The sequence below is a fragment of the Phyllobates terribilis genome, unplaced genomic scaffold (assembly GCF_046119375.1).
Source record: "Phyllobates terribilis strain yellow unplaced genomic scaffold, ASM4611937v1 Scaffold_11__3_contigs__length_659146591, whole genome shotgun sequence".
Lineage (NCBI taxonomy): Eukaryota > Metazoa > Chordata > Amphibia > Anura > Dendrobatidae > Phyllobates > Phyllobates terribilis.
Genome location: NW_027362771.1, coordinates 512,289,002 through 512,316,053, shown reverse-complemented (window position 1 = coordinate 512,316,053; position 27,052 = coordinate 512,289,002). Strand labels below are relative to the sequence as shown.

The 27,052-nt window shown below is 44.1% G+C and overlaps 1 protein-coding gene across 1 annotated transcript in view; it reads left to right on the top strand.

The window, feature by feature from the left end:
- The window catches only part of CDS2 (CDP-diacylglycerol synthase 2), a 77,620-nt gene that overhangs the window by 15,264 nt on the left and 35,304 nt on the right, over positions 1-27,052 (top strand). Inside the window, exons 2-6 of the mRNA XM_073653648.1 lie at positions 13,912-14,060; positions 18,836-18,932; positions 19,009-19,106; positions 21,022-21,161; positions 23,307-23,365. Of these exons, the coding sequence (XP_073509749.1) occupies positions 13,912-14,060; positions 18,836-18,932; positions 19,009-19,106; positions 21,022-21,161; positions 23,307-23,365 (543 nt within the window). The remainder of the gene's footprint in view (positions 1-13,911; positions 14,061-18,835; positions 18,933-19,008; positions 19,107-21,021; positions 21,162-23,306; positions 23,366-27,052) is intronic.

Here is a 27,052-nt window from a genome sequence, read left to right as displayed (position 1 = left end):
TAAACGAGAAGGGTTTTGCATTTTCACTTTTGCATGTGACATTGGATGGAAATATTAAGTCAGGGGTGACCGCGGTGTATGTCAGTAACCTTCGCCTTACCAGGCTTGTATAAGAGGCTGGATGACCAGTGGGCTATGCTCCTTGTTGAGTAACCAGTGACATTCCAGCTGCGGCCTCATATGTGACATGCTGCTTCTGCTTCCAAGTTCATGCATGGCCAGTGATAAATACTCCGGTTTGTGGAGAGCTGAAGCCTTTCCCCTGTACACTGTGTAGATGTGACAGGACGATGCTGCTGGCACCGGTTCGGCAGGATTTCTGGAAGCATGTACGGCGCTGTCACAGCAGTCACTCTGGTCATTCATTGTCTCGTTGCTCGCATGCTCGGCTAAGCCTCCAGTCTGTTCTCTGGCTGATTCCATTTATTTTTAACCATTTTCCCTAAATGGATCGGTGTGATTTTATGTAACATTGTAGGCGGAGGATGCAGCATCCAGTACAAACACTGCTGACACTGAGCAGGAGGCCTGCATCGTCTGCACGGAGGGGGGATATGAGGGGCTTCACCTTTTGGAGGAAGTTACTGTAAAATACAGGGTGATACAAAATGATAGCCTCTGTATTCATAAGAGGGAACCTAACACAAATGTATTAAAACTTGGATAGTGCTTCTTTTCGTTTTATCTATAACCTACAAATGTTCAGAGTGATTTCCATTGGTGACACGGCAGATGTCTAGGCGGTAGTCCAGTTCTGCCCCGACGCGTGCCAGCATATCCTCGGAGATGGACTCCAGTGTTTCATTGACATGTCTCTAATCGCTCTGATCCTGTGGCTGGGGGCAGATACCTTGAGTCCTTGATGTTGCCACACAAAAAAGTCGCAGGGTATTTGATTGCTGAATCGACCCAAGACACAGCATCACTAGAACAGTGGAGTCCATATTTGAGGATATGCTGGCAAGCTTTTTCTTTCGCCCTGTATTATTGTTTCTGAACAGACCTGGTGTATGGGATACACAATCTCCTGTGTCCTTCATCAGTGACTAGAAACCTCCATATCAGATGGGGCACTCTTAACTCTTCACCGTCCGTGATGGTGTGTGGCGACATGCAGAGTGACTCGATGTTGCAACTGTCTTTGATTTATGTGCTTGCAAATTTAAAAGGATTGTCCCAGGATTGTAAGTTATCCATAGAATCTCTTTTTTCTATGTAAGGCCCACGGAAAAGTAGCCCGCGTCCAATACCAGTGCCACGCTCTTTGGAGGAGGCCTTAGCCCCTTGTTCTCGGTCTGGTGACCTGGTGTTCCAGCTTTATTTTATCTTCCTGTTCAGTCCTTCTGTGCACATCATGTCAGAAAGATGGTGTTCTTCCTGAACTAGCGAATGCTGATTGTGGAAGGCTATGTACGCAGTGGATCCATTAAGGAAACGCAAGAGGCCTTCTCTGACAAGTACCCAGGAACAAAACACCAGCTAAACATTGTATTCAGAGTCTTGTTCAGAAATGGCATCAAACCAGCTTTGTCGGAAACGTGAAGAAACCGATGTCTCCTTTGGTCAGGACGGTCGAAGTCTTGCATGAAATTCGGCAGCGGATTGCAAGTAGCCTTCAAAAGTCAACTCTAAGATTCTTAGCATGTAGGTGTATTGCGAACCAGGGCTGTGGAGTCGGAGCCCATTTTGGTGAAGTTGGAGTCAGTATAACCGACTCTGACTCCTAAAATATACACTAATTTGGGTACAGTAGTTCAATGCAGTTTGTGGGGAATATTTTTCATAAGATTTTGGGAAAGTTATGTAATGTCCTATAAATGTCTGTCCTATTCCTGATCTAAGGGTCTAGACTTTTAGCTGAGATGAATCTATGCTACAGTAAATTTATCACATAAACATGAGCCATGTATGAGGGAGTGGGAGGTTTGGCTTACCGACTCCACAGCCCTGTTGCGAATGACGTGTCATCGAGTGCTGAAATTTAAATCCGTACAGAATAAGGTGTACTGAAAGAGTCTGACAAAGCTAAACTCAGAAATTGCTGTACGCGGTTGCCGACTAATGGACCCATCGCTGTACTTCATGACGGACGAAGCTTGGTTATCAGGTCATGTAAATTCCCAGAATACGAGGTACTGGTCCACTAAAAATCCCCATTTGACTAACGAAATGCCACTTCACTTCAAAATTGGCCTTTGGTGCGCTGTGTCAGGAATATAAATTGTGGACCCAATGTTTTTCAAATCAATAATGTGAATGCCATGGTTTACTTTGACATCTTTGTGATCAACTGGCAGAAGAAAAAATGTCCTGACATCTTTGTGATCAACTGGCAGAAGAAAAAATGTCCTGCTCTTTTCAACAAGATGGGTCAACATGCCATACTTGCATGAACTGTTTTCCGAGGAGCGAACTATGAGCAAGAGGTTATGACCACCACGTTCCCCAGACTTGTCCTCATGTGTTTATCGCTGGATTGTTAGCATACACTGTTTTAAATTTCCCCACATACCCTGGATGAATTCAAGGAAAATCTCACAAACCCTTTTCACATCATGACTATTGAAGAGCTGCAGGCAATGTTAGCCTTGAATGGGGCCACTTTCAGCATCTGTTGTGACTTGTGGGTAAGTGAATAAAAACAAATCTCGTCTGTCAAGTCAAGCTACTTTTTCCATGGGATTCTCTGTGTAACACGTGACTAATCGTTAGAGGTTTAACTACTGGGACAACTTGCTGATCGTTTCAGGTCTGACCGCTTGGACCCCACTGATCCAGAGAGCTGGGCTCCGCTGAGCCCCATCTGAATGTAATTCAGGTCAACCATGGTCACTAGTGTTTCTTTCTCTACGGGAGTACTGGAGTTAGCTGAGTACAATGCTGAAGATATCAACCAGTCCCCTAACCTATCCTTCTATGCACACCATATAAAATGGGATGGCAAGCGCTCATTTGTCCCCAGCCTAAAATGGATCTCAAACTGCAATGGCCATTACTGGATTTCTTTCCTGTGATGATGCAAACATGGGTCCCAAAAAAAAATCCAACATGCCCGATTTTGATATTATGAAAGATTATGTTCGGTGGTCTGCCATCAATTAACATGAACAATTACTTGTTTCACCAAAACAGCCGACGATCTTCATTGTGTTAGCAACAGATTGACTGACTGCAGACTTATCACTTTTAAAGGGTTTGTCTCGTAAAGATGACGTCTACTCCTATTCTCAATGAAAGCACTTAGGCATTACATGGGGGCCTCTCTTGGGCCAGTACAGGCCTCACCCATTCCTTTATGGTTGCCAATTAAGCTAAATGGCCTACATCTTATTATACTACTTCTACATTTTTGACAGTGCAGGAATGAATGTATTACATGGATTTATGTCATTCTTCATCAACTAAGGAATGTGCTCCTCAGACCTGTGGGGGCATCACAGCCCTGTACCAGACCTCAAACACAGGACAAGACAACTTTCACACTCCTTATCTATGAACTCCTCCAATATTTACGGCCACAACTGTTTATCCCTCTCCCATACTGATAGTTCTGCTTCATGTCACTTGTCTTCTCTATTGCATTATTTCTGTGTCTTGCTGTGCATACATATGTGACTCTTCAGATTGTGTTTTTCTATGCCTGAGTAAGAGACCTGAGTAGTCTCGAAAGCTTGCAACTTGTTACCATTTTTTCAGTTAGCCATTAAGTTATCAACCACTGCGGACTCTCAAATCTTCATATTTTTCTATCTACTGGCTAACACAGTACAAAGATATATATTTTTCCACTACATAATGGAGAACTTGTGACTCCTCCTTCTAAGGTTGAGTGCAGACATGACTACCTTCGAGTGCTCGTCCGCTCGGGTGCAGGTGCTGCCTGCATTCACATGTACTGGACTGGTCCATAATACAGAGGCACAACGGGTATTATGGGATCCGTATGTTGTCCAGCGGACCACCCATACATCGTGCTGACCGAAAATATGGCCGCCTGAGCATATGTGAAATTGTTTGTTTCATTGAGAAAAAGACTATTTTTCATCCGTATAGTCCTCTGTGCGCCCTCCGCGTCTGTTTTTGATGGAAGTGATGGCAGCCAGATGTGCCTAGTGCTGGGCATAGAAGTTATGTGCTCCGCACTTTTCCACGACTCGGACCGCAGAGCCATACTGTGTATTCTTTTTAACCATCGCCCGATCTGGGTAATTAGTTATGGCAAATTAGCACTTGTCCATACGTATCCCCCACAGATGCTATTAATGACAAGAATAAGAGGGCTACACAGAAGTGCTCACCCCCAACGGGGGCAGCGACTGCAGGAAACTGTGGAATCTTATATGTAGCAGTATTGGGCTGGGCTCAGACTGGCATATTTCACATTTAGGGACTACGATTATGATGCCCGGACTGACCGCAAATCTCCTGAACCTACAGGCACAGATGAGACAGTAAGTTCAGGGCTGGAGATCCATGATCAATCTACACATTGTGGTGCATATAAGGACCGTGAAGTCCAACCATCAGAACCCGGTGTTGTGAACACTCCCTACTCCCCATTTTATTTTTTAGGGGTAGTCTGCGCATGACTATTACATGTGATAACCATTTTTGTAAGAAATGCTACAGCTGCAACCCACCATCAAAATGGCAAATTTCAGTGGTACATGTCTTATAGAAATAGTCAGAATTTCCCCTGTGTCCTACCTGTTGTGATGGGGTCAGTGGTTTTCAGCCTGTGTTGGCAATGATACATGTAAATCATGTTTTCGCCAGTTCTGCGTTGTGTTGGTCTGCAGTAGCACGCACCGTGCGGTCTGTGGTGGCGGCCATCTTCCAGATAGGGTGCAGCCACCTGTGAAAACTAAAATTGTGGCTATTTCACCTGTAACACTTTTTGTACCTAACATTTGTGATGGTATTATCTTACAGCCTCTTCAGTATTTGTTGGGGACCTTTTCTGCATTAGTGGCATCTAAGTAACCAGTTTTAATTTCCTTTAAATGCACTCGCCTTCCTGATACAAACCATGTAATTTTCTCTAATTGCTAATGCCTTATTAAAGTGGCTGTCCAGGATTAGAAAAACATGGCTGCTGTCTTTCAGGAACAGCTCCATCCCTGCCTGTGTGTGGTGCATTCACTTTAATGGGGCTGAGTTGTAAACCCTGACACAACCCATAGTCATGGTGCCAGTGTGTCCGAAAGAAATCAGCCATGTTCTTCTAATCATGGAAAACTGCTTTAAAGAATAGGAAAACACTTCTTGCATCCACAGACCTTGCTAAGGCCTCGTGCACACTGAGTATCTGGTGAGCTTTTTACCTCCAGTATTTGTAAGCCAAAACCAGGAGTGGGTGATAAATACAGAAATGGTGACGTGTTTCTATTATACTTTCTATATAATATAATGTTCCACTCCTGATTTTGGCTTGCAATTACTGAAGTAAAATACTGAATGTGTGAACATGGCTTAAGGATCAGTGATGTAGATAGGACAAGCACTTTCCTCTTCGGGAATGTCCTACAGGTAAAGGTCCCCTTTAAACAAGGGTGGTCAGCTCTTTTCATAAGTTTTTTCATGAATACTGTATTTTTGCGTATTACTGTTCCTCTGTTATACCTCCTGGCAATGTATAGATAAGTTGACAGCAACACATTACCAATCCTCTGGACACTAAAGCTGGTCTTTCCATAATCTGACACTGTGCCATCATACCATTATTGAAACGTGGAGAAACTCCCTGTTAACAACCAGAATGCCTAGCTGTCAGGTTATGCATACATTTCCAGGAGGAATAACTGAGGCATGGCACAACACACCGTTTCAAGAAAAGGTTTTCCAGAATTTTAATTTCATAGGGAATACAGCTGGAAACAGTCCAGTGAGGAGATCAGCGTCCTTCATGTACATATGCGGTGATGCATCGTCCTCCATTGTCGCCTGTTATCAGCCACATGGGGCTGGGGATTGTTCCTGGCAGCCATTGTATAGTGCTAATAAGAGCTATATTTCCCTCAGGCGAGTGCTGGAGCAGCTTCCCCATGGTGCTGGACTCGCAGTATATGGTCGCCGGCCTTTATTGCTGACCCTTGAATCTCTGGAAGCCTCGCACGCTTTTCTGTCAGGTTGATGTTTACTGATCCAAAGAAATGGCTGTGTCATGAAAGCGCTGTTCCCGACGGCCCCAATACATTACAGCTAATGATGCCGCATTGCTCACTGATATCTTGTGTATAATTTATTTTCTTCTCATCATATTCATATCTGTGTTCACAGTTCCTAGCTCTGCAATGTCCGACCTGTAGCACTGTTCATCCTGGGCCTCCTGGTGTATGAGTAAAATAGGACCCTATTGGAGTAAATGTGGCTTTTCCTCTTGGGCCACGTTCACACGTTCAGTATTTGGTGAGTATTTTACCTCCAGTATTTGTAAGCCAAAACCAGGAGTGGGTGATTAATACAGAAGTGGTGACGTGTTTCTATTCTACTTTTCCTCTGATTCCTGGTTTTGACTTGCTGAGGTAAAATACTGACCAAATACTGAACTTGTGCACGTGGCCATATTACAGTTGTATGTGTATATGCCCTGTCGTGGTTGTGGCCTTCATGGAGTTAACAGAATAAGGCCCTGGCTCACCTCCTACAAGGAGAATATAGAATTGGGCATGTTGAAATCCAACATGTCCGATTATTCTTCTCCCCTGCTGTCAGGGAGAGTCAGGACACCCCTATACATGGATGGTTGAGCTTTTAATATCCATGTGTGCACACTGCCTTTAGACAAAGTTAGTCGACCTCTTTCCTGACCTCTAAGGCCTTGTTCACATTGCGTTTTTGTAGTGTGTTCGGGGTCCATCTGACTCCCCCCCGACAGAGCCATGGAAGGAACAAAGTGCAAATTAAATCTGTAATTTTTCTGAAAGTGTCCGCTTTTTCGGATAGACACCAGAACCTGGCCGACCATGTTTCTATGCCTGTCTGAAATAACGACTTAAAGATAAGTCAAACAGATTTTCTTTGTACTCCTCCAGTCTGTGGCTCCATTGGAGGGTCATCTGAATCCTCAGCTTAGGGAATTTAGACCAAACTCTGAATGTGCTGCAGAAACGCAGTGTGAACAGGGCATAAGGCTGTGTTTACATTTCCGCTGCAGAGTTTGTCGTTTTTCCGATCACCATGATGAAAAGCAGATGGACCCCATTATGTACAATGCTATTATTTTCCTATTTCGGTAGGAAGATAAATCCTCGAGCAGACACGAAGCATGTCACTGATACTTGGTGTATGCGGAAATGTCATGTGTGACCTGTAGGATGCTGCTGAGATAATGATCAGAGGATTACAGAGTGCAGGGGCGGGGTGGGCACAGTAAACTGGTGGGTGGGTTACTTCCCCTGGAAACCAACACTTCTGGCTGACATATAAACAAGGGTACTGTGCATGCTCCGTGCAGCATATTGCCGACCTTGATCCCTGCACATATATTGTGCGCGCGGTACAAATTATGCCTCTGTCCACCTCCTGCTCACAATGGCTGTGAAGTTGATAAACCACCGGGGAAAAAATAGATCTAATTAACTTTTAGCAAAAACATGCCATGCTGTCCCTATAGCAGCGCCAGAGAGGCGTGACTATAATTTCACAGCGCCTTGCCACATGACATGACATAAGTCATGCCAGAAACCTCATTTCCAGACACATTTTGGGGGTATTTGCTCCTCATCAGTGCAAAGCAGGAGGACTAGTTTGGCTGGGTGAGAGGCCTCTGATAAGTGGTCTGAGGGATGAAGTTCCTGCTTGCGGAGAGATTGCTACCTCCAATAGGTGGCACTAGAGTTCTTGTCCTCTTCTTCTCTGAAGAGGCTATTTTCATATTTTAAATTGCAGAAGATCTTTGTTTGGCATTACAGACACCTTCTTATCTGTTTCACTCTAGGACCCAGCGGCTATCTCCTTCCCGCTAATTGATACCCTGGCCTGGGTGTTTAAATAGTTTCACTTTGCAGCAGGAAGGTGCCGGTGATACTCACATGTTTCCTTGTGAATAGTTGGAGCTCTCAGACTGCTATCTTCCTCTGTGGTGCTAGGAGGACACTTGGAGTTATCTCTCTGAAGTCTGCTAAAGCTAAGCTACTTTCCCCCGTGTTTCTCCCTTGTTGTCTTTAGCTGTTAGTGGGGACTGACTAGTGCTCATCCCCCTTCCCTATCCTGGGCCAAGCACTGGAGAAATACAGGGTTTAGGTTCGTGTGCGGCGATTGGTGAGGAACATGTATAGGGACGTTAGGGGAGAAAGGGTGATATCAGATCAGTCTAGGAGGTCTTCACTCCCCTCTTTCCCCCCATCCCTTTGTTTTGCACTTAGTCTTTCACGCACCTTGCATGACAATTGCGTGGCTAGAAGTCTTCATACACTGGCTTGGCACTATCCACAAGGATAAACTTTACCTTTTAGACCTCTTTTTGGATTTGGTATCATCTCGCTCTTTAAAGGGTTTGTACAGTTTGTAGATTATGACCTACCCATGGGATAGGTGATAACTTACTGATTGCTGGGAGTTTGACCCCTAGGATCACCACAATCCCATGGAGCACAGAGTAGGGTTCCAGGATCTCTTTGCCCCTGGAGGTCCCAGGATGGAGATATTGTCGTCATTTTCATTATCTCAATTTTTTTCTTTTTATAGAGATGAAACATGGCATGGATAGCATCATCCATCTAGTGTGATGTAAAGTTGGAGGTGTTAGGCCGGCTTTACAGTGATGTGAGTGAATGTGTTATGTTCATCACTTCGCCATGACGCCGAAAATATATCTCTCATAAATATTGGATCCGTGTAAACCCCAATATTCATCATTGACCACTGGCTCCAGAGTGTTAGGGGATTCCTCTGTTCAAAGGAATCTCAATCTCGGGAAGTGTACTTCTCCGCCTTGGAGTATGCGAATCCTATACTTGGTGGCTGGCTCTAAGCAGATCCCCTGATGTAATTACCTGTTTACAGCAGGAGGTCCTACTTCAATGGAGGTTGAAGTGTTTGCTCTTTCTCACTTCCCCAGTTATAATTAATCCCATATCTTCAATGTGAGGGTGAGATGTCGCCTCCCCGAAGATGTCTATATGGATTTTTCATTTTTTCTCTGAGAGACCTCTTAAAGAATTAGGCGCATCTCACTCTATTGGTCCCGATCATTATCCTCTTAATGACCTTGGACGCGGACCTTTTTGGCGCGGACTCCGGAGTTGAGCCCGCACCTTTCCAGGGACATGACAGCTGATCTGATCAGCTGTCATGTGCCTCTAACAGCCGCGGGTGGAATCACGATCCACCCGCGGCTGTTAACATGTTAAATGCCGTTGTCATCCGGAAGTTTGTCACTAGTCATATGACCGAGGGTCGCCGATGGGTTGGCATGATAATCCGGGGTCTGCAAGAGACCCCTGCTGTTGTCATGGTCACCTCCCAGCGATTCACGCTCATAGCAAGTGAGCACTTTTGTTACACACTTTAGGATGAAGCCTCTCCCATGGAGACTATTAAAGAAAGTGAAAAGTTACATTTTTTTTTTTTTAAATAAATAAAAGTTCAAATCGCCCCCCACCCTTTTTGCCCCATTCAAAATCAAACAATAAAAAAAAAATCAAATCTACACATTTTGTATCACCACGTTCAGAATCACCCGATCTATTGATATATAAAAAGAATTAATCCAATCGGTAAACGGCGTAATGAGAAAAAAATCAAAACGCCAGAATTAAGGTTTTTTTTGTTCGCAAATAACAGGCGATCAAAAGATCACATCTACCCCAAAATGGTATCCATCAAAACGTCAGCTCGACGCACAAAGAATAAGCCCTCACCCGGCCCCAGATCCCGAAAAATAGAGACGCAACGGGTCTCGGAAAATGTCTTTTTTTTTTTTTTTTTTCCCCCACCACCTATACATGTTTGGTATCTCCAAACTCGTAATGACCTGGGGAATCATAATGGCAGGTCAGTTTTAGAGTTTACTGAACATGGTAAAAAAAAAAACAATTGTGGAATTTTTTTACAATTTTACCGCACTTTGATTTTTTTTTTCCATGTACCAGTACACAGTATGGTAAAACCCATGGTGTCGTTCAAAAGTACAGCCCGTCCCGCGAAAAACAAGCCCTCACATGGCCATATTGATGGAAAAGTAAAAATGCTATGGCTCTGGGAAGAAGGGGGGAGCAAAAAACAAACACCGCAAAAACAGAGGTCGAAGGGGTAACGTTTCTCCTTATGGAGAGTGACACACCAGCTCTGGCACGTCAAGGTATGGAGGCTTGTTTGCCGTGCAATGCTCCTCTGGGAAATTTAATATGCAAATTAACTCTTCAGAGAAAAAGAGGACTTGTACTCTATAGCGCCACCTATTGGAAGCAGCGATCCTACAAGTCACAATCAACCCTTTAACGAGTCGTGCAATATATAGAGTACAAGTCCTCTCTTTCTCTGAAGAGGCAATTCGCAAAAACAGAAAAACCCAAGGTTGTGAAAGGGTTAAGACTGGTGGACACAATGTCAATTTTAATGACTGGCTGTAAATTCCCTGATTGTGTACCTGCAGCTGGACATAAAATACAGCTAAACGGTATGTTTCCACATTCATGTTGTTGCGTTTTTTGAACTCTGGGATGGATCCTAAATAGAAGACCGATGTAAGGGCCAATTTACACTGCCTGATCCTGGCCATTAAATGGCCGCTATTCAGCTACATGCAATATGATCAGCGGACACGTAATGCCCTGTTTTTACAGACCGACCAGGATTCTGTGGGCACATAACAATCATTAATAACAATTGTTCTGTTCCCATAGAACATCATTTTATCGGCAGCACATGTCCTGGTGAAAAATCATCTCTCCTGATGAACGAGCATTTTGCTTAATCGTGTGATGGCCGGCTTGTTTAGACAGGCCAGTAATCAGGAAACTAACCTTCCTAGGAACACTCATAGCAAAGGACAATGCTTTTACTGTGGACACTGATCAGAAGATGGCCAGAAGGGAAGAAGCTTGTAGTAGTCACCTGCGTCCTGTTATCCTCTTGGATTCTTTGTTTTTCAGTTTCTTTGGCATTTCTACTACTTGCTAATTCTGAACAGCACATAATTGATCATTATCCATTAAAAAATATCAGGGCTTCCTATTGATTGGAAGCTGAAAAGACCGTTCTTTGTGTTTTATTGGTTGTGGTAATTGCAAAGTGAAACTTTCCCATGTCTGGGGAATAAAAGGCATTTACTTGTTTCTCCATGTGCAGTGATGCCTCGTCTCAATCCATTTTTATAAGGGTTGATAGTTTATTCAACAACATTTTAAATGGGGGTGTTTGTTCCTGCAGCCATGTCTGCATCACCACTATCAGCCCTGTGGCTAACACTAAATGGAGTACTTTATGAGCACCTGGAGTACAGTTGTTTTATCAGGATCTAAATATCCCCCCCCCCCCCAAAAAAAAAAAAAAAAAAAAAAAAAAAAAAAATTATTCCACTCTCGAGCCATTGTTACATCATGTGTCCAATTCAACTTGAAAAATGTGAAAGTATTTGGTACCTAATGAGTTAGCACCCAGTCGGACTTAAAAAAGTTATCAGAGTTTTCACTTGAAGTCATGTACTACTTCCCACGTATGATGCTGACCAATCCTTAGTAGGCAGTGACGCATAAATTAAAGAACATGCCCCCACAATAGCTTAGAGCAGGTTTCTCAGTGTTTGAAATGTAATGATACAGCTCTCATCTCTTGGTCTTATTCCCTGCACTCAGTCAGTGTTAGGGAGGAGCGGTGCAGCTGAGTTTAGCTGTGTCACATTACAAACCATTCTATCCACTCTCTTGATTACTGATGTGTCATCAATCACACTTATATCTTATGCTCACAAGCAACTTGTAATCACTATGCAGTGAGATCCAGGCTGTCGTTACCTCTCACACAGGAGTAACCTTCATGTTCTGGACTACTCCTGCGTGAGATTTAATGAGACCCTGCTCTTGATCTCACTGCAGAGCTAGTACAAGTTAAGCACAACAGACAGAAGTGTGATTACTGACACAACTCTGGACTGGCAGTATGGGAGGAGTGGCAGCACAGCAGAGCTGACTGTGCTAGTAGAGGAGAGCTGAAAAAAGGGTTTTTAATGTAACAGAGCTGCATTGCCCCTCCCCCACAGGGACGTTGTCTGAAAGGTTTTGGTAATCTGTACTTTGTAATCATGCAGAAGATAAAACCATGAGATTAGAGCAGTGGTATTATATTTCACACTCGAGAAACTTAAGCTCTGGTTGGGGGCGTGTTCTTTTTCTGCTGTGTTTTAGCCTACTTATGATTGGACAACTCATACAGGGAGAAGTACACGCCTCCAGTCTGAGTAACATTTAGCCCAAACTGTGAGAAACATGAATCGGAGCATAGTTGCAGCCAGGTATATTTTCCTATGAAATCCGCCGGGGTTTCAGAAAAAATACAGTTATAATATTCGGCCATGGACCATAGCTGGAGACCAGATCAGTCCGGCTTCTGCCAGCTTAGCTCCAGGTGATTGGTCTTTCACCTGGGGCGGAGCCGGACTCCTCTCACCTCCAGCTAAGGTCCCTGGCTGGATATTATACCTGAAACACCGCTTCAGGTATGCTACGTGATTTTCAGTCACGCTGCTTATATTTGATAATTCTGGGGAATGTAAAAAGTGGGGTGTTTTTTTTTCTTTGTTATTTTTGTCCTTTTCCACCTAGGGGTTGTCTGACTTGGGCATCATTCAGATGTGTATATCGCAGTCTGGGTATGGCCCACAACTTCAGGACTTACCGTGTGTCTCCTCCTGACCCCAACTCAACAGCCTTTATATATGCCTATGAAGTTGTAGAGTTTGGATCAGGAGACCTGTGGTAAGACCTGAAGTCGTGGGCCGTAATTGTCTGATTTAAGGCCTTACAAAAAAAAAATCTCAAAATGCAGGCCATGTGATAATGACAGAAACTTTACTCTCGGGCTCTAGCCCTTGCGTCTCCACTGTGGTCTCCACTGTGGTCTCCACTGTGGTCTCCACTGTGGTCTCCACTGTGGTCTCCACTGTGGTCTCCACTGTGGTCTCCACTGTGGTCTCCACTGTGGTCTGAAGGGATACCACTGTTTTATAATCTGAGCTATGGGATTGGCTGCAATAGTCAGGTGACTGTAATGAGACCTCATCTGACGCATCAAGAATCTTGGAACATTCTGAGGAGACATTGGTCAGGTGACCAGAGAACAGAATGTCCTGACTTTCTCTCTTAGCGGACGTCATCGGAGAAATCCGCTCTTGATTATTACAAGGGTTAGAGATGGAATATATACGTTGTTTTATATATTTATAACATTTACCTGCCTTTTGAGAATTTATTGGTTAGTTGGACAGCCCCTTTAACAATGTGCTTATTAATAGAAACTCATTAATAATCATGGAGAAATATAATGTAAGGCCTGGGAGTGCTGCTGCTTCTTAGCAGATCTTGGTGTTGTTGTATTGAGGGTGTCTTGGGTGGAGGGACCCTCCTCATGCATATACAGTAATGGGTAGTATGTTCATTGAAAGAGGTGTCCTGGAGGCTGTGATCCTGTGGGTTCCTCACATTGAAGAGCTGCTTTATCGTCATTTGTGTCCTCAGAGCTTAGACTTTGGAAGTTTTTCATGATCGGGAGATTTTCTTTTCTGTGCATGGTCCAAAAGTGAGTCTGTAATTCCTGACCCAGTATTGACACTTTTAGGGAATATGCCTGAGACCTCTAGACACTAATGCGTGCGACCTTAGCTGGATGCTGGGGTGTTAGAGGGACTTACCCGGATGTATGAAATTAAGGGTTTAATGAAGTTGTTGAAAATGTCTGTTTGTTTTCTTCTAGGAGATCGAGCCGGAACCTGAAGTTAAACTCGATGGGGAGACTGCATCAGACAGCGACAGCAAGACGGACACTGGTGGAACTCAGCAAGGCACCCCGACCGATGACACCCCTGAAGTCCTCAACAGAGCCCTTTCCAGCCTGTCCTCCAGGTCACATCTCTTTGTAATCATTGTTTGCTTTGCAGGAGTTAAATGCTCATTGTGATGAGAACATCAAAGCCGGTGACTTGTGCTCCCTGACTGGCTGCAGTGTAAGCAGATTACACACAATCCTCAGCCAGCAGCTTCACTAATGAATTGCTGCAGTGATGGAAAGACAGTGTTTTGCTGCTGTTAGAAATCCCCAAACCCCTCAGGTGGCCATACATATATCTGTTGTGGGTAAATGGTTTACTTTACTCCCAGACTTCTAACCTAAGGCATGTTTCATCAATCCTCTTGTACACCAAGTTCTAGAACTTCTGATACAACAGTAGGCGTTCCGTTGACTAACGTTTGGCCACTGACGACCCAGTCCATCACTAAGGTGCCTGATGGATTGAGGTCAGTACTTGGCAAACCATTTTTATGGTTGTTGCTAAGCTTTTCTCTATCTGGGGCAAACCTAATGAAAACAGCCCTGGCAGTATCTGAATGCCATGGCTGAGTTGCTCATTGACTCTGCTGGCACCCACTTGTCCTGCCCGTCCCCCTAGCGGTGACAGATGTTTTGTGCACATGAGTATCGTTATTATAGTTAAAGGGGTTGTTCAGCTATACTCTGCCACCAAATCAAAGCCGTGCATGCTGAGCGGTACAGTTGCCAAAGTAACAATCTGACAAGTATCTTCTATGGGTCCAGTTAATTAGAATAAGACCCGTTCATGATACTCGCTGGATTTCAGATGGTTGTCTTTGAAACTTGTTTTGTCCAGCATGCAATAGTGTGCCTTCATGCCCCGTGTCAAATTGGGTGGCCAATTTGGCATGGACAAAAACTTTAAAGGGGTGATCCGAAATCCAAATGAATTTTCCTCCTAAATCCATATCTATTTAATGCCGTAATCTAAACTATTTTCTAATATACTTGAATTAATTGAATTAAAAATTTCCTATCCTTCCCTAACTACATTTATCGAACTGCTTTTCTCTTTTTTTTTTGAATCTTTGCTTGATAAACCCAGTGCAATCAGCTTCTGCTCCCTCCCTGAAACTAAGCTCATTTTAGGGGCAGGGCTAGTCCCTGCACGATGTGCACAATGAAAGCGCACTCTCTGTTGCTGGCTCAGATCAGTAGTAATGAGCTGGCAGGTGAGCACACTGTTAGTTTGTAGTGTCAGAATACCCAGTGTGCAGAGACGAGCCCTGCCCTCTGACAACGCGCTCTGTTGCCGGCTTGTTACTGCTTACTCTAAACCAGCAACAGAGTGCGCACTGCCATTGTGCACATAGCCCAGGGACTAGCACAGCCTCTGAAACGGAGGTGACTGATGACGCATCAGTTCAGAGAGGGGTCAGGGGCTGTGACATTGACTGCAGCCTATAAACCCTGATGACGCTTCGTTTGAGTATCCCATCATGCACTAGGATTCTCAAATGAAGCTTCATCAGAAATGAAGTACGGGAAGTTAGGGAATTTTTTTAATTCAAGTTTATTAGAAAATGGTTTAGATTATGGCATCAAATAGAAAGGGATTAAGGATGAAAATTCATCTGGCTTTCTGACCACCCCTTTAAGCAGTTCTTTAGAGGGTTAGCTTGGCATCAAGTGCTGAATTTTCCGGTGGCGCCACTGCAGGAAAGTAAAGCTTTACATCATTATGATTGAAATTAAATGGGTCATCAAACGTCTAAAACAAAGGGAAATGGTATTAAAAAAAAAGCAAAACAAAACACCCCGCTCACGTCTTCATTCCCACGGTGATACCGCACTGACCTCTTAGTCTTTGTTTACAAGGAGCCATCATTTGACCGCTGCAGCTAGTCTCCACAGCAGTCATGAATACGACGAAACATGGCACCTGACCTTCTGAAGCCGACAATTAGCTGCAGCCGCCCCATGCTGGCCGCTTGTAAACTAAGACCAGGAGCTATAGAGTCTGTAGTGGATCTGTCGAGGGGAAAAAAGATTACACGTGATTTATTCTTTATTTTGTACGTCTCGTAACAGTTTTTTTTTTTATATTGGTGCTTTTTTAACATTGGATGACCTTTTTAATAACCTGTTTGTGTATTACATGAGCTTGTTAAGTTCTTTACAGCAAGAGACACTCCACTCACTTTCACTAGTTTTCCAAAACCAGACCCCGTCTAATGGACTGTGAGCAAAAGCAGTAACCACGGCTGTGTTTTTAACTCCTTCATGACCGGGCTATTTTCAGTTTTTGCTCCCCTTCTTCCCAGAGCCATAACTTTTTTTTATTTTTCGGTCAATATGGCCATGTGAGGGCTTATTTTTTTGCGGGACAAGTTGTACTTTTGAACGTCACCATTTGTTTTACCATATTGTGTACTGGAAAACTGGGAAAAAAATTCCAAGTTCAGTAAAATTGCAAAAAAAAGTGCGATTCCGAAGTGTGTTTTTTTTTTTTTTTTTTTTGTTGTTTTTTTTTGTTTAACCACGTTCACTAAATGCTAAAACTGACCTGCCATTATTATTCTCCAGGTCATTACAAGTTCGTAGACACCAAACATGTATAGGTTCTTTTTTATTTAAGTGGTGGAAAAAAAAAAGGCGCCATTTTCCGAGACTCGTAGCTTCTCCATTTTTCGGGATCTGGGCTGGGTGAGTGCTTATTTTTTGTGTGCCAAGCTGATAGTTTTATTGATACCATTTTGGGGTAGATCCGATGTTTTCATCACCCATTATTGTATTTTGTTGCAATGTTTCGGCGACCAAAAAAAAGTACTTATGGCGTTTTGACTTTTTATTTCGTTACGACGTTTACCGATTGGATTAATTATTTTTTTATATTGATAGATCGGGCGATTCTGAACGTGGCGATACCAAATAGGTGTAGGTTTGATTTTTTTTTTTTTTATTTTGAATGGGGGGAAAAGGGGAGATTTTAAACTTATATTTTTTTTCATTTCGTTAATATTTTTAATAACTTTTTTTTTTTGCTTGCTTCCATAGTTTCCATGGGAGATTAGAAGCTGCAATTGTCTGATTGCTTCTGCTACACACAGGCCATGATCAGCACTCACTTGCTATGAGCGCCTACCTCTGGGCGACGCTCATAGCAAACTGTTATGACAACCGCAGGGGTCTCCTGCAGACCCCGGGTTATCATGCCAACCGATCGGCGACCCACGGTCATGTGATGGGCTTCCGGGAAGTGCAAATTAAATACTGCTGTCTGAGATTGATAGCGGAATTTAACTAATTAACAGCCACGGGTGGATCGCGATTCCACCCGCGGCTGTTGGGGCACATGAGAGCTGATCCGACCAGATCAGCTGTCGTGTGCCCAGAAAGGTGCGGGCTCTGCCGCTGAGCCCGCACTTCCCTCTGATCTGAACGAGCCAAGGTGTGCTGTACTATTACAACACATGTCGGAAAGGGGTTAATATCATTATGCATTTCCTACAGCGGCTTCTGCTCTCCACATCTGTTACAGGCACCGATATCCGTTTAATCTAAGCAAATCTGCTGAAATGTGAGAATTGTCCTCCGTTGTCACCAGAGCAGCCATGCTTAATGAGATCGCATGGCAGAGCGACCCGAGGGCAGTTACCCAATCCCACGTTATCAGTACTACCGAACGAGCTGCCATCGCCGTACCACGGTGCCACCAGCCACTTCACTCATAACTATTCATGACAGGTAACAGAAGACCAGGCCAGGTGAAGACCTTGCATGCCCATGTCTTCATTTCCTTAGCCACGCAGCAGCTGCTTTCTGATGAGATTGGCCTTCCTCTCACTAACAATAAGTAAATTGGATCCTTCCCTTACAGGATAAGGGCTGCAGGTCAGGAAATGGCGCTTTAAATAGATGGACGAGGGAGGGGGGATAAGACGTTGGATGCCGCAGATGATGTGTAGCTCTACAATCCTGATCAAACAGAGTTTTCCTGTGGGAGTCCTACAAGTGTCAGAAATAAAAACAGCAAGTTTATTAAACAGCGGCGTCATAGATGTATAATACTTGTGCAATGCACAGCACTTTATCTACACGCCGTCCCCAAACATGTACGTGGGAAACATCGGCCGGAAGAATTATGGGGTAAATGAGACGAACGCCAAAGAGGAAGCAGACAAGATGCCGCTCTGCTACATACTTCTAAATGCACTCACAAAATATACAAATGTATCAAAAATTGTGTAATCATCATACTCGTTATGCCAAAGCCATAGACACCAGAACCTGACAATGTATTGGGGCTTGCTGGGCGACACATACAACATAACGCTGTGGCTTCCATTGTAAGGCTGGTTCCACACATTAATGTTTCATGGTCCAAGTACGGACTCCGATGTACCAACCCAAACTCAAACACAAATATGCCTATGAGTGTGTCAAGTTTGGATTAGGAGACCCACGGACAATCCATAGTAAGACCACAAAGCTATAACCGGTGATTACTGTAACAAAAGAAAACCCCAAGATGGCACATGTGACAAATTCTTGAACGGTGGGTGGTCCCAAAGTCTTGTGTGACTGGAGCGGTAGAGCGCTTGTGTGACAGCACTCCATAGACCCAGAGTGGAGCAGTGGTAATGTATGAGCACTACCGTTCATTCACACGGGGGTAGTTCTGTATGTTGTTGGTGTGATAACTCTTTGCCGCATTGTATATCCAATTTCCATCTTAATATTTTGAGGATTATTGTTACCGGTCTGGTGTATGGCCATTAGAACTATTGTATTAGGTCTGATCTATTACATGATCTTCAGTTGCCTTTGCCAACACTGATGTCTCCTGTATCTTCTCTGTGACTAGATGGAAGAACTGGTGGGTCAGAGGCATCCTCACGCTGGCCATGATAGCATTCTTCTTCTTCATCATCTATTTGGGACCTATCGTGCTCATGATGATTGTAAGTCCCTCCTGGAGGCGTCTGGTAATGTTTGAGGATAATCTGGTGTATAACCTGTGTGGGATTCTTCCGACAGGTGATGTGTGTGCAGATCAAGTGTTTCCAGGAGATTATCATGATCGGCTACAATGTCTACCATTCCTATGATCTACCCTGGTTTCGGACACTTAGCTGGTATGTAAAAAGTTTGAAGGCCATTACTGACAAATTGTATGTACGGTATACATCTAGTAATATCTTTCATATCTAGCTTTATCTATCGCTTTTATCTCTTGTATTTTTGTGTCACATCTATAATCCCAATTCCTAAAAAATTGGGAGCGCTGTATAAAATGTAAAGAAAACGAGAATGCAATGATTTTGAAGTCTCTTATGGCCATATTGTATTCACTACAGAACATAGATCACAGATCAGAAGATGAACTTTGGATATTTTTCCATTTCATTTGAAAAAAATTATCTCACTTAGAAATTGATGACAGCAACATGTCAGAAAAACTTGTGGCCGGGCCTCTTTCTCTTGCATTTTTCTTACGCCTTTTTTTCTCTCGCGCTCTTTTTTTTTTTTTTTCCCCTTCTCTGTGTCTTGCGATCTTCTTTTTTTCCCCTTTGCTGTGTCTCTCGCTCTATTTTTGCCCATACTGTCTCCAGGGCTGCGGAGTCGTGTCCTTTTTGGTGGAGTCGGTATAAAATGTACCGACTCCAACTCCTAAAATATATAATAAATTGGGTACAGTAGTTCAGTGCAGTTAGTGGGGAATATTTTTTCATAAGAATTTGGGAAAGTTATGAAATGTCCTATAAATGTCTGTCCTATTCCTGATCTAAGGGTCTAAACTTTTAGCTGAGATGAATCTGTGCTACAGTAAATTTATCACATAAACATGAGCCATGTATGAGGGAGTCGGAGTCATAGAATTGAGGAGTCGGAGGTTTGGCTTACTGACTCCACAGCCCCAACTGTGTGTCTCTCTTTCGCGCGCTCTCTCTCTTTCGCAATGCTGTTAATACTTTTGTGGACTACATTGATAGAACTGGCCTATGGTGCACAGACAAAGTAATGTTCCACCAAAGTCTGAGACGATCTGATACAGATAGCCGAGGATATTACTGTCTACAGAGAGAAGGAGACGTAGAAACCTCATAATTTATTTCAAAAATGTATAATCCTTCATTAAAGTACATAAACCTTAATGTTAGCTATTAAAAATATTGAAGACTACAAATGTGGGATCACACAGACTATATACGTGATTGCAAGTAGCAACAGGGGGCGGTATTTGTTAATATCATGATTACAATAACTATAGGGAATCAAGTCAACCAATCAGATGAGACAGAAACCATGTAAATATGTAACAGCCGATCCTTCAAATGAATCCAGCTCATGTACTTATATCAAAATTGCAATACTTCCTCTGTAATCAAAGCTGTGCAATTGCTGCACTATTTATGTAGCGTCAATGAATCGTCCAGAACAGTCTATAAAGTGGCTTGTCACTCTCCACAAGGAGAGACATTACCCCTTATGCTGTTGACAGGCCGCTCATACAGCAAAATCAGATCTCTTGCTTTGCACTGAGGAGGGCAACACCCCGAAACGTGTGTTTGCAAATATAGATGCTAGCTTGGCTTTTATTCCAAGTCATGTGACAGTGCTCGTTAAAGGGTAGATATTCACTTTTACTTCCAAATAGGTGGCGCTAGAGTTTACATCCTCTCCCTCTCTGAAGAGGCAATTTGCTTAGTGCATTAATGAGGTGCTACCCATATAGTGAAGTAGTGCTGTGTGATCCCCCTCAACCTCATTGCTCTGTATAGGTCAGTCCCATAAATGATGGACTGAGCAGTAGTGATGAGCGAACGTGTATTAACTCTTTCGGCAAGCACGCTCGGGTGCTCGCCGAGTATTTGTGGCATGCTCGGCATTTAAGAAACACCAAAGGCCGTCAATAACAAGTGTGTATCAGTAATCTCTGCACAAAGAATTTTTTAAGAATTATGGTTGAGAATTTATCATGATCTAAGAAAAAAAAAATGTTCTCTTTTATTAGCATTGAATGTCTTTATGTATCTCGATCATCCACAGGTACTTCTTGTTATGTGTCAACTACTTTTTTTATGGAGAGACGGTCACAGACTACTTCTTTACGCTGGTCCAAAGAGAGGAGCCGCTAAGAATCCTCAGCAAATATCATCGCTTCATTTCTTTTGCTCTATATCTCACTGGTAAGAACATCTTCCTTTTTTTTTCATTTTTTTTTAATTCCACCTATTTTCCATTTCCTGGTAGAACATATGAATTATGCATGATTAAAGCGTTGTCACGTGATTCTCTACAGAATGTTTCCCTCATTAAGGCCGGTGTCACATATCCGACAAGTACAATCAGAGTATGGACCGCAATATGCGCTGTGTGAAAACGGCCAAAGCTGGATCTGTCGTCTCTTCTATTAGCCAAAGTGGCCCAAAAAATGTGCGCCTTTTGCCTAAAGGAGTGATCAGAGACTATATTAGAGATAAACTTTGAGTCCACTTTTAATTGAGGGGAGCAAAACACCCTCTTATGTTATCTCCGCACTGATTAATACTGTGCAGAGGAAGCAATGTCAGTGCATTAGGTTCATAAACTTTATGTCCGGGATATATTCTCTGATCAGCTAATTAGAGGGATCACTAATCTCCATTAGCCCTTTTCTGGCCGCCCACTGCTTGCTGATGGCAAGTCCTGAGTCTTGAGCAACTTCTTTTCATAGCCAGTTGGGCCAACAGCAGTCAACACCAGCCAAGGACTATCCTAAAGAAAATGCAGAAGTGGTTTATCACCGCTTCTGTCTTCTGTGTTGCCATCTACATAGCACTCCATGATCGCTATGTAGTGAGTTAAGTCATCAGCGATTCTTCTCTTGTACCCGGTGATCATATGTCTGCCGGGAACCCAGATGAGTCCTGTCTCTTACTAATGTTAGGACAGGAGGCTGTTTTCCCCCTGTAACTGTTGTTTTTATGGCTGTCCCACAGAGAGCCTGTATGACCTATTGGTGGACATATTTTGTAACAAATATAAAATATAAGTAAAATAATGTATTCCAAATGTTGAAGAAAGTCCCTCCTAAATTTAAAAGAAAATGTTAATATTTAATAAGCAAATGCAGGGACAAAAAATGCAAAAAAAAAATGTTTGGTCATTAATTGAGTTTAACGATTGCACAAAGTATGTAAATTTTCCCTTGTCCGTAGGATACGAGAGAACCTATCGATCATGGAGACCCCCTGGGGTCCCGAGAATGGAGCTCTTCAGAGCGCTATCTGGATAGAGGCCTTAATGGTTTTTGAAACTTGATGTTCTGTTTAGTTATCAGAGTATCCTATGTGATCATAGTATTTCCATATGAGAACATAAGTGTAAACTGTACAAATAGCCTGATGTTGGCAGGAATTAGTGCACTGGAAAACTTAGTGGAGAAATATTTCCCTTTAACGCCTTAATGACGAGGAATACAACCCCTATAAGAGCTTTTTATCAAATATATCGGTTATTCCCTACTGATGGGACAGGGAACTTGTTGAGCTCTAGGGGTCTGGTCCACTGCAACCCCCACCAATCCTGAGAGCAGGGACATATCAAGCCAAGTCTGAATGATGTGGTAATCGAGGTTGCGCATTACCGCTCCATTCACTGTCTATGAATGAACACTGTGCATTGTGCTTAACCTGCCCCTGAAGTCACACCGCATAAAAGCAGTCAGGCTGGCAATAGGAGGAGGTGGCACTGGGCGGGGAATAGAGCTGGAGTGACAGAGCTTTTAGATCTTCAGATTCTCTTTAAATGCAATGCTATGGTGGACTGATGCCAAGTAGTGTTGAGCGAGTATGTTCTATTAACCCTTTCGCTGAGTATGCTCGGGCCGAGCTCCGAGTATTTACAGCTGCTCGGTGATATGGTTGAATCGCTCCCGTGTGCATGATTTGCAACTGTTTGACAGTTTTATTGCATGTGAGGAATGTTTATTTCTTACACATTCCTCACATGTAATAAAGCTGTCAAACAGTTGCAAATCATGCACACGGGAGCGATTCAACCATATCACCGAGCAGCTGTAAATACTCGGAGCTCGGCCCGAGCATACTCGGACAGAACATCCTCGCTCAACCCTAATGCCAAGACATCCATCAAGACTTTCACCACTAATCGTAGCCCCAAAGCTAAGCACATTGATTTACCACTTTTGATCACTTGCATAATGTGTGTGTATAAATTAAGTAAATGGGAAATTCTGTCTGTGACCCCTCCACACCCACCGACACTTTCTTGTACACAACTTATGTAAATTCTTCCGGAATCTCTAACCATAACTGTTCTTCTGTCTCCAGGCTTCTGTATGTTTGTGCTGAGCTTGGTGAAGAAGCATTACCGCCTGCAATTCTACATGGTAACTAATGAACATTTATAATGGTTTGGTACAACAGTAATGATCCAGGTAGACACCAGAAACCTGAGCAGAAGACGATGGGAGGATGCTGTAATAGGGTGGTGCTTATATTGGTCTCTCAGAGAATGATGATTAGTGTTGAGCGATACCTTCCGATATCGGGAAATATCGGATCGGATTGGATCGGACCGATACCGAAAAAGTATCGGATATCGCCGATTCCGATACCGGAAACCAATGCAAGTCAATGGGACATAAATATCGGAATTAAAATAAACCCTTTCTTTCCTTGTAGGTTATTTCTACATGAAGGAAAACAACTAAGAATAATGTAGAATGTATTGGGGGAGGTGGGGGAGACAATAAAGGCATAGAGGTTTAGCCCAGTCAAATGGAATAGCAGGAATTAATATTTTTTTATTATGTTCTGAGTTATGGAAATATTAACTATGTTAAGTATTTTTATATTTTGTCAGATATTTATGTTTCACTACTTCCATGCTCTTCACCTTCTTTTTTACTTCTCCCACACTTTCTCCTTCATCATCCTCAGCATCTTTTTCATCCACTTCTTCTTCACCTTCTTCTTCTTCACCTTCTTCGTATTATTCTTTTTTTTACATTCTTCATATTCTACTTCTTCATCTTCTTCATATTCTTCTTCTTCATCATATTCTTATTTGTGACAGGCATTCCTGTAGTTGTTATCTATAAAAGGTTGGACATTACACCTTTCGTTCTGCCCGTCACAAAAGATTTACAACAGGATTTGTCCGCGTTCAGTTTGGCCTGCAGCAGCAGGTCTTTTCCAGGGGCACCACGAGGAGGACCGGACTCACCCCCATACACTGCTTAGTCATCTTCTGCTTATAATTTAGATATTATCTTTTGCTCTGATTTTTAGTCTTATGCTTAATGTTCTTCCGCTTTTTGTTCTGCAGCTTCTTGTATTTCTGCTTCTTGGTTTTCTGTCTCTTGTTTTTCTGTATCTTGGTGCTTGTCTTCTCTTCTTTGTCTTCTTGGTCAACTTCTTCAGGGTCATCTTCTTGGTCTTCTTCGGGGTGGTCTTCAGGGTCGTCGTCTTCGGGGGTCCTCGTCTTCGGGGTCCTCGTCTTCGGGGTCCTCGTCTTCGGGGTCCTCGTCTTCTTCGGGGTGGTCTTCAGGGTCCTCGTCTTCTTCGGGGTGGTCTTCAGGGTCCTCGTCTTCTTCGGGGTGGTCTTCAGGGTCCTCGTCTTCAGGGTCATTGTCTTCGGGGTCCTCGTCTTCTTAGGGTTGGTCTTCAGGGTCCTCGTCTTCAGGGTCCTCGTCAGGGAGATCCAGAGTGATTACCAAGAACCATTTCAAAAAGCTTGAACTTGGAAATGTAGCAGAAGGTACAAGAAAGCTGAGGAACTACCGAGGACCAGCTGACGGTACTGGAACCCGGATGGATAGCAGAAGGTACAAGAGCCAATGGAACTACCGAGGACCAGCTGATGTTACTGGAACTCGGTTACTAAGCAGGAGGTACCTGTGCCAGAAAGCACTACCAAGGACCAGCAGACGTTGGTGGAACTTGGATACCGAGAAGGAGGCACCTAATCCAAAGGCACTGCCGAGAACCAGCTGACGGTACTGGAACCCGGATGGGTAGCAGAAGGTACAAGAGCCAATGGAACTACCGAGGACCAGCTGATGTTACTGGAACTCGGTTACTAAGCAGGAGGTACCTGTGCCAGAAAGCACTACCAAGGACCAGCAGACGTTGGTGGAACTTGGATACCGAGAAGGAGGCACCTAATCCAAAGGCACTGCCGAGAACCAGCTGACGGTACTGGAACCCGGATGGGTAGCAGAAGGTACCCATGTAAAAAAAAAGTTCAAGGCCGCGAGCCGGCCGCAGTTACCAAAACCCACAGTCCTACAGAGGGTGCTTGTCCTATTGGCACTATGGAACCAGCCTTCATTGCCAGATCCCGCAGCCCACATAGGAGTCACCTAAACTGCAGGCACCATAGAGTCGGCTAACCCGACCGCAACACGACAGGACAACGCATTGGAGGCAAAGTGACGTTGACACTACCCGGAAACAGCTGGCGTGCTGGAACCAGGCTGGGCAGGAGGGAGTACCCGTGCCAAAGACACTGCCGAGAACCAGCTGACGGTACTGGAACCCGGATGGGTAGCAGAAGATACAAGAGCAAATGGAACTACCGAGGACCAGCTGACGGTACTGGAACCCGGATGGGTAGCAGAAGGTACAAGAGCCAATGGAACTACCGAGGACCAGCTGATGTTACTGGAACTCGGTTACTAAGCAGGAGGTACCTGTGCCAGAAAGCACTACCAAGGACCAGCAGACGTTGGTGGAACTTGGATACCGAGAAGGAGGCACCTAATCCAAAGGCACTGCCGAGAACCAGCTGACGGTACTGGAACCCGGATGGGTAGCAGAAGGTACCCATGTAAAAAAAAAGTTCAAGGCCGCGAGCCGGCCGCAGTTACCAAAACCCACAGTCCTACAGAGGGTGCTTGTCCTATTGGCACTATGGAACCAGCCTTCATTGCCAGATCCCGCAGCCCACATAGGAGTCACCTAAACTGCAGGCACCATAGAGTCGGCTAACCCGACCGCAACACGACAGGACAACGCATTGGAGGCAAAGTGACGTTGACACTACCCGGAAACAGCTGGCGTGCTGGAACCAGGCTGGGCAGGAGGGAGTACCCGTGCCAAAGACACTGCCGAGAACCAGCTGACGGTACTGGAACCCGGATGGGTAGCAGAAGGTACAAGAGCCAATGGAACTGCCGAGAACCAGCTGGCGGTGCTGGAGCCCAGGGTAAATACTAAAAACAGAAGAGCCAGAGGTGTATTTGGAGGAGGTTTTAAATCCGTACTACAGTGGATGTGGACAAAGCAGGAGAATTTGCCGGACACACAGCTGGGGATCAGCTGACGTTACTGAATCCCAATAACACTGGAGCAAGCGTTGACTGTGCAGACGGCACTTCTGAGCAGCAACTAGCGGTATTGGAGCCCAGGGTAAATACTAAAAACGGAGGAGCCAGAGGTGTAATTGGAGCAAGTTTTAAATAAGTAGCACAGTGAATATGGACAGAGCAGGAGAAATTGCCGTGAACACAGCAGGGGAACAGCTGACGTTACCGAACCCCAATAACACCGCAGCAAGTGTTGACTGTGCAGACGGCACTTCCGAGCGCCAACTGGCGGTGCTGGAGCCCAGGGATAAGAATGAAAACAGAGGAGCCAGAGGTGTAATTGGAGCAACTTTAAAATCTGTAGTAGTGAGAATGTGGACAGAGCAGGAGAAATTGCCGTCCGCACAGCAGGGGAACAGCTGACGTTACTGAACCCCAATAACATGGTAGCAAGTGTTGACTGTGCAGACAGCACTTCCGAGCGCCAACTGGCGGTGTTGGAGCCCAGGGTAAATACTAAAAACGGAGGAGCCAGAGGTGTAATTGGAGCAAGTTTTAAATAAGTAGCACAGTGAATATGGACAGAGCAGGAGAAATTGCCGTGAACACAGCAGGGGAACAGCTGACGTTACTGAACCCCAATAACATGGTAGCAAGTGTTGACTGTGCAGACGGCACTTCCGAGCGCCAACTGGCGGTGCTGGAGCCCAGGGATAAGAATGAAAACAGAGGAGCCAGAGGTGTAATTCGAGCAACTTTAAAATG